The sequence below is a fragment of the Hyperolius riggenbachi genome, chromosome 2 (assembly GCF_040937935.1).
Source record: "Hyperolius riggenbachi isolate aHypRig1 chromosome 2, aHypRig1.pri, whole genome shotgun sequence".
NCBI lineage: Eukaryota > Metazoa > Chordata > Amphibia > Anura > Hyperoliidae > Hyperolius > Hyperolius riggenbachi.
The window spans coordinates 550,171,297-550,190,945 of record NC_090647.1 but is presented as its reverse complement, the minus strand read 5'-3'; the positions used below and the strand labels follow the sequence as shown (position 1 = coordinate 550,190,945).

At 46.7% G+C, this 19,649-nt stretch overlaps 1 protein-coding gene across 1 annotated transcript in view; it reads right to left on the bottom strand.

The window, feature by feature from the left end:
- The window catches only part of ARHGAP31 (Rho GTPase activating protein 31), a 211,555-nt gene that overhangs the window by 103,175 nt on the left and 88,731 nt on the right, over positions 1-19,649 (bottom strand). Inside the window, exons 2-3 of the mRNA XM_068270859.1 lie at positions 10,104-10,206; positions 6,429-6,573 (exon numbers count right to left, since the gene is read on the bottom strand). Coding sequence (XP_068126960.1) covers positions 6,429-6,573; positions 10,104-10,206 — 248 coding nt within the window. The remainder of the gene's footprint in view (positions 1-6,428; positions 6,574-10,103; positions 10,207-19,649) is intronic.

Below are 19,649 nucleotides of genomic sequence, written 5' to 3'. Positions count from 1 at the left end.
GTGAGCAATAGCTTAGCGTGGGCGTGACAGTTGTGGGCGGTGCCTTAGAGTGGGAAGTGGCTTGGTGTGGGCGGCGGCTTAGTGTTGCGGTTTTGGTGTGCATGCTGTGCACATGCGATTCTTTTGAGATCGGGGTTTCCTGATAAATTAAAACTAAAAAAAAGTACACACACTAGATAAAGTCGGCGCACAACAATGAGGGACTTTGCTCAAATAACATTTCCTGCATAAACAGTAGTTATGGTGTTCGCAAACACAAACATGCCAAATGATTATGTCGGGGCTCCCCCCTTCCTCCTCAGTAGAAAGAATCCAGCACTGAGACCCCCCAAGGATCTCGTTTTGGCCACTTGTCAGGCTGCGCACATGCGCAGTAGCAGCTCTCTCCGCTCAGGTGGAAGTATCTTAGCCTGATCGGGTTCGCTCTACTGCGCAGGGGCCTGTGTATGTGCCTACGCAGTATAGCGGACCCAATCGGGCTAAGTTCTTTCTGCCGGGGCCTGAGCAGAGAGCTGTTACTGCGCAAGGGCGAGCTGTATGTGCCTGCGCAGTATAGCGGACCTAATCAGGCTAAGTTATTTCTGCCGGGGCCTGAGCGGAGAGCCGCTACTTTGCATGTGCGCAGCGGCAATTGTATATATTATTGCCGCTTTGCATCCGTGGGAGCCAGCGCTGTATCCAGATGGCCGAGCAGGGCAGGGAAGCCTTATTAGGATCCAGAGGCTTCCCCTCCCGAGGTGAGTACCCCTCAGGGCAGTGATCTGCAAACTTGGCTCTCCAGTTGTTAAGGAACTACAAGTCCCACAATGCATTGTAGGAGTCTGACAGCCACAGTCATGATTCATAAAGGCAAATGCATTGTGGGACTTGTAGTTACTTAAAGAGTAACTCTCAGGCTGTAAAAGCTAATTTAAACCTCTATTCTCCTGTGTTAAACAGTTTAGAAGGAAGCCAAAAAGGCAATACTGAAGTTAAAAATCTCTCTTAGGCCCAGTGCACACCAAAACCGCTAGCAGATCGTCAAAACGCTAGCGGTTTTGGGAGCAGAGAGCAGATATTTGGCTGGGTGCACACCAAGCGGATTTTGTTTGCGATCCACCAGCCGCATCAGCCAGTGAAAACGCTTGGCTAATGTATTTCATTGTGTGGTGCACACCGGCGGTTTGAGGTTTTTTAGCAAACCGCAAACGCGCAGCAGGAGGCGCGTTTGCGGCTTGGCAAAAACCTCAAACCGCCAGTGTGCACCATACCATTGCAATACATTAGCCAAGCATTTTTCCAGGCGGATGCGGCCGGCGGATCGCTCCAAAAAACCGCTCGGAGTGCACTGGGCCTTACTTTGATGCTTGCTGTACAGCAAGGCTGGTTATTCCTAAGCCCCTAAGGAGGCCGCATACCATACTGCAAAGCATTCTGGGGCTGCTTCTCCCCACTCTGCACTACCTTGGGTCCTCCCCCTTCATTTCCCTATCACGTCCTAAGGCTGCTTAAACAGTGGGAAGTTACAGGCTCATGTTACAGCAGCTTGTAACATCACAGCACTGAAAAAAATCACAGGGCACATGTTCCTTTAGAGTATACTGCATGAGTCCGCTATTGTTCCTAGCCACATGGCTAATTAATATTCACTGCACAGTAGTGTTGTCTATTAGGATCTTTGAATCATCAGAAGGCAGGGAGGATATGACCTCACAATTGGCTTCATAGGAGACAGACAAACATGAACCTGCCATGAGCTGTCAGGAGCATCATTCTCTGCAAATACTACCGTATTTTCCGCCGTATAAGACGCACTTTTTCTCCCCAAAAAATGGGGAGAAAAAGTCCCTGCGTCTTATACGGCAAAGGCAGGGAATCCCCGACTTACGGACGCCCGCCGATACAAACCGCCGACCCGACGCCATCGGGTATTCCCTGCCTTGCCGCTGTGAGTCCTCCCCGCTTGCCTCCACCTCCCCCTGTGTCGCCGGGTCAACCCCCTGTGTCGCCGGGTCCCCTCTGTGAGAAGCGGCAGCGTCAGAAGCTTACCTCCTCCATCTTGCCCGCGGCGATTGAAGACCTCCGGCTCCTGTGGGCGGCTTCCTCTAGTGCCGGCTTGTAATGACGCGTCATCAATGACGCGTCATCAATGACGCGTCATTACAAGCCGGCACTAGAGGAAGCCGCCCACAGGTGCCGGAGGCCTTCAGTCGCCGCGGGCAAGATGGAGGAGGTAAGCTTCTGACGCTGCCGCTTCTCAAGAGGGGGGACCCGGCGACAGAGGGGGGGACCCAGCGACAGAGGGGGGGACCCAGCGACAGAGGGGGGGAGGACTCACAGTGGGATACACAGTGAGGAGGGCACTCGGGAGGACACTCGGGGGGCCAGGAGCACTTTGGGAAGACACTTGGGGGGGACAGGAGGACACTTGGGGGGGACAGGAGCACATTTGGGAGGACACTGGGGGACACTTGGGGGGCAGGGAGGACACTTGGGGGTACAGGAGGACACTTGGGAGGGACAGGAGGACACTTGGGGAGACAGGACACTTGGGGGGACAGGACACTTGGGGGGACAGGAGGACACTTGGGGGGACAAGAGCACATTTGGGAGGACACTGGGGGACACTTGGGGGGGCAGGAGGACACTTGGGGGTACAGGAGGACACTTGGAAGGGGACAGGAGGACACTTGGGGGGACAGGATACTTGGGGGGACAGGACACTTGGGGGGACAGGAGGACACTTGGGAGGACACTTGGGGGGGACAGGAGGACACTTGGGAGGGACAGGAGGACACTTGGGGGTACAGCACTGACACATGGGGGTACAGCACTGACACATGGGGGTACAGGAGGACAACTGGGGGTGACAGGAGGACACCTGGGGGAGACATGGGGACACAGGAGGGCACCATTTGGGGGAGGTCATGTACAAGACGCTCCTGAAATATGGACGCACCAGGTTTAGTTTATATTTTTTTTTCCCTGGTTTTTGCCCTCTAAACCTGGGTGCGTCTTATATGCCGGAGCGTCTTATACGGCGCGAAATACGGTATATAAAAATTCTGTGAACTCCAAACGTGGACAGTGAAATGCAAATGTAATGTAAGTACAGCCAATCTTTAGCTACTGATATATGTGTTTTTTTTTTCTGAGACTTTATACCTAACAGCTCCTCTTTAACAGCTGGAGAGCCAAGCTTGCAGATGTCTCAGGGGAACTTTTTTTATTACAGGTTTACTTTAAATAATAAAAAAAAAAAAAAAAAAAAAGATTAAAAAGTGAACTTACAGATTACATTTTCGTTTTATGAAACTTTCACTTGCAGCTCCCCGGCGGCGCGAACCCCACTGTGCCCGTCTCACAGTTCCTTGCTATTATCCCTGTTATTACAGAAAAGGCCCAGCACTCCTGCCTGAAATAACCATCCCTGTACATCCCCCCCGACCGGGCCGGCTATCGCTGTCATCTTATAGCAGGATTAAATGTTGTAAAGAGGCAGCGTCAGTTTCCGAGATGCATGTGGTTTCCATGACAACAGAATCTGGCGCTGCAGGCTCCGGGTACCGGAGAGAATCAGAGCATCTTCTGGTGGACGGAAGACAGCGGGGAGTTTCAAGAACTTCACGATCGAGGGTCTTACCTGCCGTCAGGAGGCTTCAGCCACTTATCGCGCCCTCAAAGAGGCCGTCTGCGCAAAAGGTGCGCAGCGGGGCGCCGCACTCGTCTTGTGTACTGCGAGTGCATAACGAGATCTCCGCTCTGACTGACTGAGAGTCCTTCAGACGGGACAGCGAGCGATGAGCACCTGCAGCAGGAGGGATGTGGCGGCTGCCATATTTATGTCCTTAAAGGGACACTTAAAGTGGTATCGTCACCATAAAAATCAAATTTCAACAGCAACTGGTCTGAGTGTATTAAGTGATAAAGATGCTAATCCTGCATTCAAAACTTTCAAAACTTTTTCTGCTGTTATGGTTTGGAGTTATCACATACTTTAGGAGCGCTGGCCCTTTAGTAGTCTGTGCCAAAGAATTGGATGCTGGGGGTTCTTTTTATCTATAATCTATTCCTCCTCTTCCCTTTATTTCCCTGCCAGCTTCTTATCTGAAACCTAATCCCCTACTTACTTGTGTTTACAAGCAAGGCTGAGGCGACTCAGCGATTGGAGGAGACAAGAAAAAAAAGTAAAAGGCAGAAATGACATCACGAGTTAGCCTTAACTGTGGGCAAAAGACATGGCCCCCACCAGGAACAGAATTCTCGTAATTTACTATATAACATTCACTGAAATCAAAATGTGGACAGTACAATACATGTGTTATGTAAGTAGATGAAGTATTTATCTACTTACATATGTGTTTTTTTCCCCTGGCATAGTATGGCTGATCCTACTGCTTTAAGACAGGAATAAAAAAATCCGTTTTGCTTTCCTGGGGCTTCTACCAGCCCCCTGCAGCTGTCCCGTGCCCTCGCTGTCACTCACAGTGCCTCCGGTCCCCTGTTGTCCCCTAGTTTAATTTTCGCTGACAGGCCCGACAGGCCTGGCCACATGTATTTTTCTTCTTGTTCCCGTCCGCAAGTGTCCTGCGCCTGTGCAGGACGCTATTTAGGACAGGAACATGAAGAAGGATACGTGTGGCCAGGCCTGTACAGGCGCAGAATTCCCGCCAACTCCCTGTCAGGGCCTGTCAGCAAAAATTAAACTACCTGGTGTCAGGGGACTGAGGTTCTGTGAGTGACAGCGAGGGCACGGGATGGCTGCAGGGGGCTGGTAGAAGCCCCAGGCAAGTAAAACTGATTTTTTAATCCTGGCTTAAATGTCCTTTTAAAGGCCCCTTGCACACTTGCACACTTGCATTCCCCGCCACAAGGGCGCCACAAGGGCCATGCAAGCCCATGGAGACTTGCACCGCATCGCAACCTTCAGGGTCCTGTCACACTGGCGCGTTATCCTGTTTTGCCGCAGGGTAACGCTACGCCAATGAAGGTCGATGGGGCATTTCACACCTGGCGCGGTGCGATGCGATCCACCGGAAGTGCCCGATTTAATGTGAAAGCAACAGCGCTTTGTCGGGTAACATGCGTGGGGAAGTGTGGCGACCGGGAGTCATGTATGTCTTTGGCGACGCATCTTTTTACATTTTTTGGCAATCGTGTTGAGACGCGCATGCGCAGATCCGTATTTTTTCAATACACTTCCGCTCAATTCGAATTTCAGCCCCAGGAAGGTAAACTTTCATGCTACATGTTGGTGGTAAAATTGGTCAGTGATTGGCCAATCATAATTGAAAGCGTGTACCGTGCTTTAGGCCTCTTTCACACCAAGACGTTGTTGCGTTTTAGGGGACGTTAAGGTCGCATAACGTGCCCTTAACGCAACGCATGGGGGTGTTGAGATTGGACGTCAGATTGAGCTGCGTTATGAGGCTCTTGGTGCTATCCTGGGAAGTCCGGATCTTTTCAATGATTCGGATGATTCAAATTGGATCATTGAAAAGGTCCGGATCTTTGAAGCGAATCTTTGAATCATTTTACCAGGGAAGCAGGAAACAGGGGGTGCAGCAGAGTGAGAGGTGCAGGAGAATGAGGGCACATTGAGGGTGCTAATGGGGAAGGGAGAGATGCAGCAGGAAGATTGTGCTTGTGCACAGAAGCTGCAGTTCCTGTTTCTTCCAGACAACCACTGTGAACCGAATCCTTCATTGTAATGATCCGGATGATTCGACTCACAAAAAAGATCCGGATCAAAGATCCGAATCGTTCATGATCTGGACAACACTACAGTGCAGTGAATATTAATTAGCCATGTGGCTAGGAACAATAGAGGATTCTTCCCTTACTGAGCATGTGCAAGCAGTCTAACGCAGCTATAACCGCATATAACGCACAGCATGCTGCACTTTCTTTGAACGTCCAGCGTTACAATGTAACGCAACGTGGGCACTGTGAACAGCCCATTGATTTTTCATTACTGTGCGGTGGTGGTGGTGGTAAAATTGGCCAGTCAATGGCTAATCAAAATTGAAGGTGTGTACCCGGCTTTACTCTGTACACATATTAAAAATCTTGTGGCAGTTTGAAGAAGGACATTGTGTCCGAAACGCCGCACATCACGTTAGACCCGGCACTTGCTTTTATGCTGATTTTTACATTGTTGCAATAAAGGTACTTTTATGAAGGCGGTGCGGATCATTTTGTATTGCCACATATTAAAAAGGTTATTTTGGCGCAATTATGATTTATAAGACAGGAATGTGTATAATAATGTGACAGGGTTGCTTTACAACATTGGACGCAAGTTCAGATGAAGACTTCTATCCTGTTCCTGTTTCTGCGTGACACACTGTAGAGATGAGCAGGGGCCCAAAGCCAGCTCTGAAGTCACCAGTGCCAACAAGAGTCCCCAGGATAGGCTAAAGGAGAGCAGATGAAAAGTGTGAACTTACTGTGAACTTGGTGTAGAGCTGGTAGGTGAGGAGCGGGTTGGGTAACTCCCGGAAGTAGAGCTTGCACAGAGAGCCAACGCAATGGATGTCCTGGAGGTAGACTTCCTTGGACAGGTCCGGACATTGATCTGAGCCAAACTCCTGCCTGCAAGACAGAAAACATGGCTGAGTGAGCAACTTGGCTGCCCCACATCCATACGTGGTCTCATCCATATCCATATCCACGTGCATGGTCTCATCCATATTGATATCCACGTGCGTGGTCTCATCTCACATCCATACGTGTGTGCGTGGTGGCTGAAACATGTGTGGTCTGATAGGTGGCTGAAATGTTTGTGGTCGAATATGTGGCTGAAACGTGTGTGATCTGAAGCATGCGGTGCGCGGTCTGATAGGTGGCTGAAGCTGGGTTTGGGTGCTGCGCTTTCTCCCACGATATCCCCCTGTCCTCTAGCTTGGTCACCTCCTTTCACTCTCATATCCAGGACTTCTCATGAGTGCCATCTCTCCTTTGGAACTCTCTCCCGCAGCATTAAGCCTAGAAACTTTCATACACACCCTACACCCTCTGGATTATGCAGAGGCTTCCCTCTACCTAGGTAAGTACCCATTTGGGGCACTTTATTCTCAACAGGTTCACCTTTAAGCTTACCGTCTCATCCACTAACCTCCCTACCCTTTAGGTTGTAAGTTCACAGGGTCAAGACCCTCTCTCTCGGGTTTCCTGTTTCTGCCATACTTTATCCAATGAACATGTACCAGTGTTGGTGATGTCTCCAACCACACAACCACAATGTATGTATTTGTACATGAGTTGCTGGATGTCCTGATTGTGCAGTGTGTTGACCTACTTGACGGGACCCACATTAGGGTGACATAAAGTCATGCATGGGAATGGATTTCTTCATCTGGAGATCAGGTAGCCTAACATCATGGAAAGCAATAACAAATGTGGACAATGTCCTCAATTCACTAAGCTTATCTTCTGTCTTTATTTCTAGAGTTATCACCATGGTGATAAGGCATGTAGTATTCAGGAAACATTTTACCTCAGGCAAACCTAACGTTAAAGAGACTCTGAAGCGAGAATAAATCTCGCTTCAGAGCTCATAGTTAGCAGGGGCACGTGTGCCCCTGCTAAACCGCCACTATAGCGCCGCTAAACGGGGGTCCCTTCACCCCCAACCCCCCCCCCCCCCCCCCCACTGCGACACTTGGTCGCAGACTTGGTCGCTCCTGGAGGCAGGGCTAACGGCTGCAGCCCTGCCTCCAGTCGCGTCTGTCAGCGGCGCATCGCCGCCTCTCCCCCGCCCCTCTCAGTGAAGGAAGACTGAGAGGGGCGGGGGAGAGGCGGAGATACGCGCTGACAGATGCGCGTGGGGCAGGGCTGCGGCGGTTAGCCCTGCCCCAACCAGGAAGCGCTCCCCCGCATTACGGAGGGGATTTGGGGGCTCAGGGACCCCTGTTAAGCCGCGGGATAGCGGCGGTTCAGTGGGGGCACACGTGCCCCTGCTATCTATGAGGTCTGAAGCGAGATTTATTCTCGCTTCAGACTCTCTTTAACTCTTCAATCCTTAAAATAACTCCAGAATTCTAAACGTAAAGACTTTAAAGACTGTGTTACTGGGAAGCCAGAGCTCTAAAAAAGCACCGGCTGGACATGGATGAAGAACAAACTTTAGCCTGACTGTCTCAAACTTTTTAGTTGTAACCATAAGATATTGGGCTGCAACTAAGCTTGTTGAAAGGTTAGTGTGTTAGCAGTTGTGTGACAGCAGACAGTTCAGGTCATGTTTCCTGGACTCCCCCTCCCCCCCCCCCCCCCCCAATCTTCTTCATCCATGTCCAGCCTGGTGCTTTCTTAAGCTACGTACACACATACAACAACGATCGTTCGTTGTGAACGACGAACAAACTTTTAATTGACGAAAGAACGACCTAAGTAAAGTTAGCTTTTAAAGGTGTGTAACGATCTGATAGAACGAATGTTACATCACGTAAAGCAACTATTGCGCTTGCGCATAGAAATAAAAAGTTCCATGGAGAAATAGCAAAATGCACATGTCAAGCCTAGTATGAACGACCGTTTTCCAACGATGTACTACTTTCGCAGACGTTCGTCGTTGGAAAAAATCCGCCAAGCTAGAACGTTCATTTTTAACGATCTAGCTCGTCCGTCGTTAGACTTAATGGTCGTTGGCTGTTTTTTTTTAAACGATCGTCATTTGAAATGATCGGGGAACGATAGTTTCAAACGACTATAGTCGCATGTGTGTACGCACCTTTAGAGGTGCACCTATAAACTGCCGCAAATCAATACAGAAGAAATAGGGTTAACAAGCTAATAGGGCACAGGTGTGCGTGGCGATCTCCAGTGGTAGACCTCTTTTAATAATGTTCATCCAGATACAGAATGTTCTTATTTCCATTCCCATAGCAATCAGAACATGGCCTAATTATATTAAACCATCTTTAGAAGTCTTGCTCTAAAAATACACAAATCCAAGACTAGCTGGTAACAAATTAAAAAGAAACCACACAGTTGAACTCTCTTTCTCTCTTGTTTGAAAAGTTCTACTTCAGGCAAAAAACAGTTTGTAAATCTATGCAGACGCGGAACTGTGAGCGTACTTTTGTCTGTGTCTCCTTGGTGAAACTTTACAATCAGAATGTGCACCTCTCTAGCAGTCTAAACAGTGGAGATGAGGCAAGCCAGGCAGCAGCCACGCCCACAGAGCATGACACTCCCCCCCCCCCCCTTACAAAATTGTTTAAGAATCTGTAGTAACAAAATGGCTTCAGACTGCAGTGGATAGATAAAAAAGGTCAGTAGTTCATATATTTTAGCTCTGGGACAGTGAAAGACTGTGTAAAAGACTATCATTCACCTGAGACAACACAACATTAAGGCTCCCTGCACACTGCATGCGATTCCGATTTTTAATCGTTTTACATGCGATTCTGATTGCGATTTTTAATCGTTACTACATGCTGCGTTTTTTCCTCCGTTTTTCTGTTGATTGCATTCAGGGAAAATCGGAATCGCAAATTGGATTTGCAGTGTGCAGGGAGCCTAAACCTGTGTTTATGAAGAAAATAAAACTGGTATTCTAATAAAAAACTAATTAAAACTGTTGAGGCCATATTATAACGTCCCCGGTGAGTTGGGCGCAGGGTGAGCCAAATGATGGCTCACCATGCCGCTGCTCAAATCCCTGGCGGCAATAAATCCTTTTCCCCCTCCGAGTCCCAGCAACTTGGAGGAAGAAGTAATTTGGGGTCGCCAGAAGCATGAATTACCCCATTACTGCTATAGGGGGCGCCAAACTCAGGCACCATGCAGCCTGCGCATGCCGCCGAATCTACCTGCTTCAAAATAGTTTTATCTCATTCGTTTATTTTCACCTCAGGTTGCCTTTAAGATTTAATAGTGCTTTTTCCCCTTTTTTTTTGTATAATTCCATAAAAGCGCGGTTGTCATCCTCTTGAAATGAGAATGACCGTTTTTATTATTTTGCCTGCCAAATGAGTATAAATGGCCGCAGGCATCTCTGAGCATCTGCGCAGCGCTTGTGACCTTTGCATAAATTCATCCCCGTCTATAAACAAACACGCGAGCCACCTGAGCCCATCCGGCGAATGAAGCGGGAGACCGTACACAGCCGTTCACATTACCTTAGCTTCTGGATATTTGACGTTACTCCAGACAGACGGTAGATGCCATCCACGACGCCGAACCGCTCGATGAACTCCGCGCAGCTCTTCAACACAAGCGGAACTGGAGGGAAAGAGAACAGGTCACTAAGGGAGAAGCAGGCAGAAAATAAAGCATTTATCTTAAAGTGAACCAAGCACCATTTTTAGCATCCAGGGCATCTCAATAGCACATTAAAATGCATGACAATAATGTAACTCAATATTAAAATAAACTTCAATTTTTACCTTTTCTTTTTACATTTACAAGGTTAACAGAGGTTTTAATACCCTACTTCTGAGGCCTGCCTCGAGGCCTGAAATTTCAGGCAGAACAGGACTAATGCAATTGTTTTATTGTACACATTAGCAGAGCGCCGTAAACAACATCTTTCATCAACAGAGGAGGTTAGGTAATTAAAGGGAACCTGAGCAGTCGTTAAAATTGGTACTTACCTGGGGCTTCCTTCAGCCCACCGAGGTCCCCCGGTGTCCTTCTGGCTCCTCTCCCGGCCCAGTTACCGGTGACTTTCAGGTTGAAAGTCCTCCGTATACTTCCTGGACGGCCAAGCTACGCGTCATCACCCCAGCCGCTATGTGTCATCACGTCAGCCTGCGCATGTGCTGTTTTCTAACTCTAAACCGTGCATTCGCAGGACTGTCACACTGGCCGGAGTGATGACGCATAGCGCCCGGCGTAATTACACAAAGCGTGGCCATCTAGGAACGGATCCTGTGTTAAAGGGAACCAGAGACGAAGCACATTCACGTATTTTACCATATATATATCAGTGGGAACATTAGAGAAAACACCTACCTTGCTTTCTGTTTCATTCTGCACTGCACAGCTTGCTTATAATCAGCCCTGAGAAAATCCCGACTGAGCATTCAGTCTGGCTTTGCTCAGGAATATTTATAGCTCAGTCTGTGTTCTCTCATGTTTTTTCAAGTCCAAGCCTGCCCCCTGCTGGCTCTGCTCATGAATCATTCTAGCTAAGTCATTATAGCAAAGCCAGACCGAATGCTCAGTCTGGGATTTTATCAGGTCTGATAAGAAACAAGCTGTGCAGTGCAGAATGAAACAGAAAACATGGTAGGTGTTTTCTCTAATGTCCCCACTGATCTATATGGTAAAATACATGAGGGTGCTTCGTCTCTGGTTCTCTTTAAGCAATAGCATCCATTCGCATCAGTTCATTCATAATAAACCCATTCAGTCCATTCCTGTGACAGTAATGCAAGTTTGGGCCCTGCATGACTTTTCCGGATCGACTGCGCGAAGCAGATGGCGATGAAGGCCGGCGGAATCAATGCTAGCCTATGCGAATGGGCGGCGTCAGTTCTTACTAAGCTGCTCGTCGCATGCGTTTTGCAAGATACTCGCCTGCCGCCGCCCATTCGGGTCCCTGCATGGAACAAATGCCGCTTTACCAATCCCAGAGCCCCTGCAGAGGCATCAGAGGCTTCCATTGGTCTATTACAAACCAGTCCCTCCTCAGCGAGAATTTTAATTGGTTCACTGAGAAGTGAAGAAATGAAAATTTCTGGGTAGGGACGATTCCAATTGGTCTGATGCAAACCAATGGGAGCCTCCGAAATGGATAGCAGCAGCAAGGGGAGGGGAATGCAGCGATGTGTACCAAGCATGTAGCCAACAGAACGGATCAGTAAACCAGATGAAAAGCTGAGACACAATGTAAGAAACTGATCTGTTTAAAGGACAACTATCAAAGTTAACTATAATTCTAAATGTTACATATATATTTCCAGTAATTTACTAGCTAATAGCAATACAAAGGCTATTTTCCTCTTTTCATTTCCTATGTGAAGAAATATGACATTTACAGAGAACAGTTTTCACTGTGGGCATTACTATGGAGGATGTGTCCAGCCCATCCAGCATACAGAAACAATCTTCACTGGCTGTAATACAGTGAGTAAAATGTGTTCAGAATGATAGAAAGACGAAATATAGCTTCAAATGTGTGTAAATAATCATCAGCTGCAGCTCTGTGTGCTGATCCTGTGTCTCTCTGTCTCTGCCTCGCAGTGTAAAGTAAACAGTTTACAGCCAGGGAGATCTCATTCTGAATGGGGGAGGGGGCATCCAAGTAAGGAAAAAGTGCAGGTCCTTCTTTTTAGATCCTTCTCTTTATCTAAAAATCCCCCCCCCCCCCCCCCGCTGTTCTCATATGATCTGTGAGAAAGCAGGCAGGGCAGAAACAAACAGTAAATCATTCCTCTGTGACTAGTGACAGAGAAGTGGAAACTAGCTACATGGTATAGCTCTATCCTCTAGCATCGACGCCGACACAAATTGTTACAAACAACTGGTAAACAAAGCATTGTTTTTCACACAGGCTAGGCTGAGAGACCTCTGAAAAGCTTTCTAGTGTTTCTGGCTAAAAGCTCTACATGTATGTGGGGTTTACAGAAGAACATTTTCTTTGATAGTTGTTCTTTAAACGGAAACAGATGTATTTTTACTGGATAATTTTTTCATTTGGTAGTGTGAATCCAACTTTATTGGCCATCCCACCTGACGAACAATCCTGGCAGAAACATGCTGCTGCTCTATGGAGAGAGGACAAGTGCTACAATCCTGCCAGCTAGAACTCCTGATTGTTCATTAAAGTCACAGTTCAGACGTGAGATAATCAGGCCGTAATGTCACTTGTGCATCAGTTTCATTTTTGTTTGAAGGATTAGATCCTGATTGGAGAGGGGCAGACGGTCACCCATTATGGCTGGTTATTGCTTAAAATCCAATTGTAACAAGCTTACCACGCTATTACTACAAAAAAAGGAGGCGGGGGAGGGGCTTGATAGACTTTATTTAAAATAAACAAGTGAGATTTTATCATTCCTCAGTGCAGCGAGGCATGACGTACTCTGTAACCACTCATCACAATCATGCGAATACAAGTTTCATAGTCTTGTAATACTGAGAAAGGAACGTATTTGTTACGACACACCAGAGGTGAGGGGAGACTGCAGCCAGTAATAAGGGGGACCTGAGGGATGATAGAGTTGTCTAAAAGCTAACGCTTCAATTCACGATTGTTCGCCTTTCTAATGTGTGTACAGTGTTTGGCCAACGGCACTTAAAGTGTACCTGAAACGAAGGATAAAAGAAGTTTTATACATACCTGGGGCATCCTCTATCCCCCTTTACATTGATTAGTCCCTCGCCCTCCTCCACCGCTGCCTGGATCCTCTGCAATCCGATCCGGTAACTTCGGGATTTCGGGCCTACAGCGTATGCGTGACCGACATGCTAATAAAGACTGGATAGTCAAGAAGCAGGTTTCTTTACCCTGTAATGCCGCCCCCCCCCCCCCCCCCCCCAGCTTGCTTGCTAACCAGCCCTCAATAAGAATGCAGACCATGGGGATATTGGCCTGATACACAAGATCTAAGAATTTTGTGGGGTGGTGTGATGTTTTATATGATGCAATAAGCCAAAATACTGTACATGATGCTGTATATGTTGTGAGCATCCCACAGAACTAATCTGTTACAAAGTGACAGGACATTCATTCCATATGTCAGCAGCTACTTATGCTATCAGCTTTCATTACTATTTGTCGGAAACACCTGAGACACCCAGTTACTGCATTCCTCTGACAGCGCAAAATATTCCGGCAGCTCTCTCAACTATTCCTACAGCTCAGGCCTGGGAAGCAGAGGAGAGACTGACAGGCTGTTACTGCTGTCTGTGCCCTGCTGGACGGATTCTTTCCGTCTATTGTCCCAGTGGGACAGGCGCAGGCATGGTATAAAATGCAAACTTTCCAGATTTGAATGCAAATTACAAGTAGTTTGGGGTTCAAACAAGTACTGCAGCTTCTGCATTTGTTTGTAGCTAAATTCCAAGCTGCATACAATATATATGCAAATACAACATATTCATCACTAATGCTGACCACTTCATGATTACACTAAGATAGTGTAAAGGGTACGCGTGCTACAACAACACAAATAAGAAGAGTTTTCCCTCAAGTACATGGAAAAATGGAATCACAACTTTCTACCTAAGATGTCTGGATACAGTAGCGCATACATGTCAAACTCCGGCCCGTGGGCCAAATCTGGCCATCTGAGCCATCAGATTTGGCCCTCAGGTGGTTTCCCCACTTTGCAATATGTTTGGCCCACTCTAGACCATGAGAGAATATTGGAGATGAAGCCCTAAATCATTAGTGAAGCTATATGGGGAGGGGGGCAGCTCTAGATACGAGGGAACTGTATAGGAGAGGGAAGGGGGCCACTAGACACCTGAAGTGCTATATAGGGGAAGGAGGGGGACACTAAGCACCGGGGAACTGTGTAGGGGAGGGAGGACCACTTAACACCAGGAAACTGTTTAGGGGGTGGAGAAGGACACCAGGGCACTTTATAAGGGAGGTAGGTGGTCACTAGACATTGAGGTCGGCACGCGACTTGGTCTCAGAGCTTAATTTCGGCCCACTTTGTATTTGAGTTCGACACCCCTGCAGTAGAGAGAGCAGCAGGCTACTGAGGCCTAGCTTCCTTCCAGACCAGCCTGGAAGTTTTAAAGAGTGATGTCATATCCTGTCTGTCTAAAGAAGCCTAGAGATGAGAAGGGGGTGGGGTTTCTAAGGGTGGGGTAGTGGCAGTCCGTGGCTGTGATGTTGGAAGCTCCTCCCTTGCACATCCTCTAACTACCAGAAGCCTCGCCTCCCAAATACATCAGCTTTTTTGGCTAAGCAGGAGATAACACTGCTTGCTATCATGTCACTGCCCACTGGCCTAGCTGTTGCTAGGCATGTCACTGCCTGCTAGCTGTTGCTCGTATCATGTCACTGACCGAGAGCTGTTGCTAGGGATCATGTCACTGCCTGCTAGCTATTGCTAGGCATGTCACTGCCCACTGGCTGTTGCTAGGTATTATGTCATTGCCTGGTTGCTGTTGCTAAGTAACAAGCCACTCCCTACACAAATTTTTAGCAAATCATTTCAGCCTCAGGAAGTTCCCTCCACACATCCTCTAACTAGTCTAATTAGGCAGACTTCACACTTTTGCCCTACTTGTTTGCATTTTTATGCAAACTTTTGCATTGCAATTTTTCTATGCATACCAATGAAGTTTATTCATGCAGCTAAGCTTGTCAGACTTGTCAGAAACCTCTGATCTGCATGCTTGTTCAGGGTCTATGGCTTAAGGCAAGTATCCATCTCACGATTTTGTGCACGAGTTGTAACGTGGTAATCCCCGTCTGACAGTTGGCCAAGCAAGAAATGACAGTCACTTCCTGTGGCCGAAGCAAACACATGCGCAGAAGCATATTGCTAAAAATACGTTCCCGCACATGCGAAACGCATAAAACTTGTAGCGGGTTTTCACACACACCTGCGTTGCCATAGACTTACATGAATTCCGGTCGCCAGGTCGTCACAGAACTGTGCGGTAACATAAGATTTGTCCGAGCGTCGGGGATGCGGTGAAAACGTCACTTCTGTCGCATAGCGCTGTACCGTGGTATGAAAGTCCCCATTAATTGGCCTGTGGTGGGGTGCGGGACAAATACCGCACCGCCCCAGTGTGAGAAGGCCCTTAGAGGCTGAGGATCAGCAGCACAGTCAGGCAAAAAAGAAAAAAATATGGCAGCCTCCATACCTTCTCACTTCAATCGTCCTTTAAAGCGGGATTGTCACCAAAAAAATCAAATTTCAACAGCAACTGGTCTGAGTGTATTAAAGAGACACTGAAGCGAAAAAAAAAAAATGATATCGTGAATTGGTTGTGTACTATGAATAATTACTAGAAGATTAGCAGCAAAGAAAATATTCTCATATTTTTATTTTCAGGTATATAGTGTTTTTTCTAACATTGCATCATTCTATAATATGTGCAGATTACACAACATTCAGCATTCAAAATGAGTCTTTCAGAGCAGTCTGTGCACTAATGACCTCTCCTCTAGCAGAGAAAAAGAAAACAGTTGAGATAATAAAAGTCAGATAACAGCCCTCTCCACGACTAAACTTAGTCGGAGAGCTTAATGGCTGGTTTGCATAGAGATAACAACTGGAGTTTCTTAACTCTTCCTGTACTAGAAACAATTAGACTGATGTATCTGATCTTAATGTTTTATTTCTTAGCTGTACTACACATACAAATCATAATATCATAATTTTTTTTTCGCATTCAGTGTCTCTTTAAGTTGTAAAGATGCTAATTCTGCATTCAAAACTTTCAAAACTTTTTCTGCTGTTAGGGCTGGAACCCACAAGAGCGTTTTTTTGAGCATTTTGGCAGCGCTGCGATACGCTAGCGTTTTGCCAAAACGCTCAGCTGATGTTAATGGATGGGGCAACTTCCACAGGAGCGTTTGCGTTTCCCAGAAACGCAAACGCAGGACATGCAGCATTTTGGGAGCGTTAGCGCTTCAATGTAAAGTATTGAAACGCTAGCAGAAACGCTCAGCAAAACCTAAACTGAGCGGTTCTGCTAGCGTTTTGCGGTTCAGCACACTGTAACAAAATGAAAAATAATTCACAGGACCAATCAGGATAAAAACGCAAAACGCAAAACGCTAGGCACCCGCTGGGGAAAAAAATACAATGTTGCAAAACACAACCCAAAACGCGCATGAATCCGCTTGCAAACCGCTCAGACAAAACGCTAGCGGTTGCGGTTTGCGTTTGCGGTTTTCAGTGGGTTCCAGGCCTTATGGTTTGGAGTTATCACATACTTTAGGAGCACTGGCCCTTTAGTAGTCAGTGCCAAACAGTTGCATGCTGGGGGTTCTTTTTATCTATAATATATTCCTCCTCTTCCATTTATTTCCCTGCCTAGCTGCTTATCTGAAACCTGATCCTCTGCTCACTTGTGTTTACAAGCAGGCTGAGGTGACATAGCGATTGGATGAGAAAAGAAAAAAAGTTAAGGGAAGAAATGACATCAGGATTTAGCCTCAAACTGTGGGCAAAAGACATGGTTCCCACCAGGAACAGAATTCTCGTCATTTACTATATAACATTCACTGAAATCAAAACGTGGATAGTATAATACATGTGTTATGTAAGTAGATCAAGTATTTATCTACTTATATATGTGTTTTTTTTCCCTGGCATAATATGGCTGATCCTACTGCTTTAAGAACAGAGTGTATTTGGCAGTGCTGTTTCAGGATAGGATGCCTTTCATGTCACTACGTAAGTCCTGGTGGTTTCTGATGAATCACAATCTTACAGGGTACCCCGTGTTATTTGCCTTGTGTCAGATGTACAAAACACCCAGAGCACATCTGCATCATGTGACAGTGCGAGTATTACAAACAGCTGCTGCAGTAACCTCAGCGCCATTCCCTGCGTCACATCAGCTGACCGGGCTGACTGGCACAGCGTGACCAGCTGTTATCTGATAAGCCAACAAAATAAACTTCTTACATTCCACATAATAGGAGCCAGATTGACTAAATCTGCAGCTAAAATCACTGCCATCAAATGGAGACCTCTCTATAGATCTCAGACGACAGCGGCAAGTTGTGTAGTGTGTGTTGGGAACGCTGAATACGGCTTTTCCTGCAAAATCAGCTTTGCAGGAGGCAAAAAACGAAACAGTTTCAGTTCAATATTTTTTCTTTTTATGACGAAAACAAACTGTCATTATTTCTGTTATTTAGCAAGTTACGTCAGCTGCACACGCTCAGGCCTAGTTCATACCAAAAATGGCTAAGCGTTATCACAAACGCTTAGCACTTTTTGTAGCGATTTGCAGTAGTAATTCTCAGCACGTGCCTACTGATTTCCTATTTTGTACCGTTTGTGATTAGAGCTTTAGTAGTTCTTGTGACAAATCAGGAAGTACACTTTGACCTGGAAGTGAACAGCATTTGGCAAAAAAAAAAAAAAAAAAAAAAACACTACATAGATATACATAGACCTATGACAATATACTATGTACAGTGCAGGAGAAGATGTCGGGGCCATATAAATACTAAATAGTAACATATAGAAGATAAGTTATTATTGGGCGTGTGTGTGACATGTGCGCATGCGGGTCTGTTATATGTATGTCTACAGTATATACCATGGGTAAGAAATTAATGTGGGCCACTTACATTTTAGTACTGTGCTGACTGAAGAGTTGTTCTTGCTTTCACACATGACCCCCTAAGGCGCTCAGGACCCTGGGTGTTTGCCCAGTGAGCCCTATAGAAACACTGGCCATGTGTGTGTGCATCCTGTATGTGAACAAACTAGGATATGTGTGTAAATGATATATGCAATGTGAGCTCACTGGCGTATGGACTTCCATTGCGTGGTTCTATGAACAATTATCCCATTGCAGTGACTTTATGAGTCCTATAAATATGCGTATGGTGTATGGGCTGGCCCCGTGCCAGACGTTAACAGCTGTTTGGGGGACCCTTCAGCTAATAAAATATCAGCAGGCTCAATCCCCAGCTGCTCACAGACCATCCATCAATCGTCCACAACACAATCCAGTCAGCTGCGGCATTCTGAAGGCCTAGAGGAAATGAATTTCACATCCCATCATGCACCAGGCGGGGAAAACAACAACCTAACTTCAGCTCCTTCCAGAAGGTGACCGAGCGCAACCAACCTTCTCCAGCCTGTGACCAGAATAATCGGCTCCACCCACAGAGGCGGCAGCCATTTTGTTCCCTGAATCAGGAAGAGCAAGCCCAGAATAATCGGCTTCACCTACAGAGTGTTTTTTGTGGCATTTTTCAGCGTGATTTCCAGCACTTCTGAAGCAATATTTATCCCATTAGCAGCTTCAGTAGAGTTATCTCGTGTGAGATAAGCACGCTGCTTCTGACCTCAGTCAGCAGAACTCTTGTGCTGTAAATTCTTGGAATGCTTTCATGTCTCTCTGCTAGCAGGAAATATAGAACCTGAAAGCAGAAGTGCTCTGTTATTGTCTTACACTGCCCCCTAGTGACAAGTGCCCATAAACACACATTACAGCAGTACTAGTTAGAAGCAGATAAATGTAACAAATAAGACATAAAAAAGTGCAAAAATAAATTGACCTGGAACACTTGCAAGCCGAATTAAAATGCCTGCTAAAGGATTAATGTTAGCGATTGTAAAGCGACTGCGGTTTGCAGTTCTTTTTTTTTGGGGGGGGGGGGGGGGGGTTGTTTGGCTTGTAAAAATGCTGCAGAATCGCTTTGTACGAGGGATTGAACATCGATTTTACAGCATTTCTATATTTGTATTGGGGCACAATCGCTCCAAAAATGCTGCATGCTACAGGACCCCCGATTGGAGTTAAGGAAATCACAATCGCTTCAGTTAGTTCACCTCCACTGACTGAAACAGCTGCTGTGGGTCGCAGGCTTTATGACTAATGCAGGGGCGAAACTACAGGGGAGCAGCCTGCAACTGCAGGGGGGCCCAGACCTGTGGGGGGGATTACTAACCTTCACTTCCTCCAATAAAGGGGTCTATCCTTCAGAGCAAGGCCCATATGCAATTCCTTTTTTCTGCTGAGGTTTCTCCTGGGTGATATTTTTAAACTTGTAAATA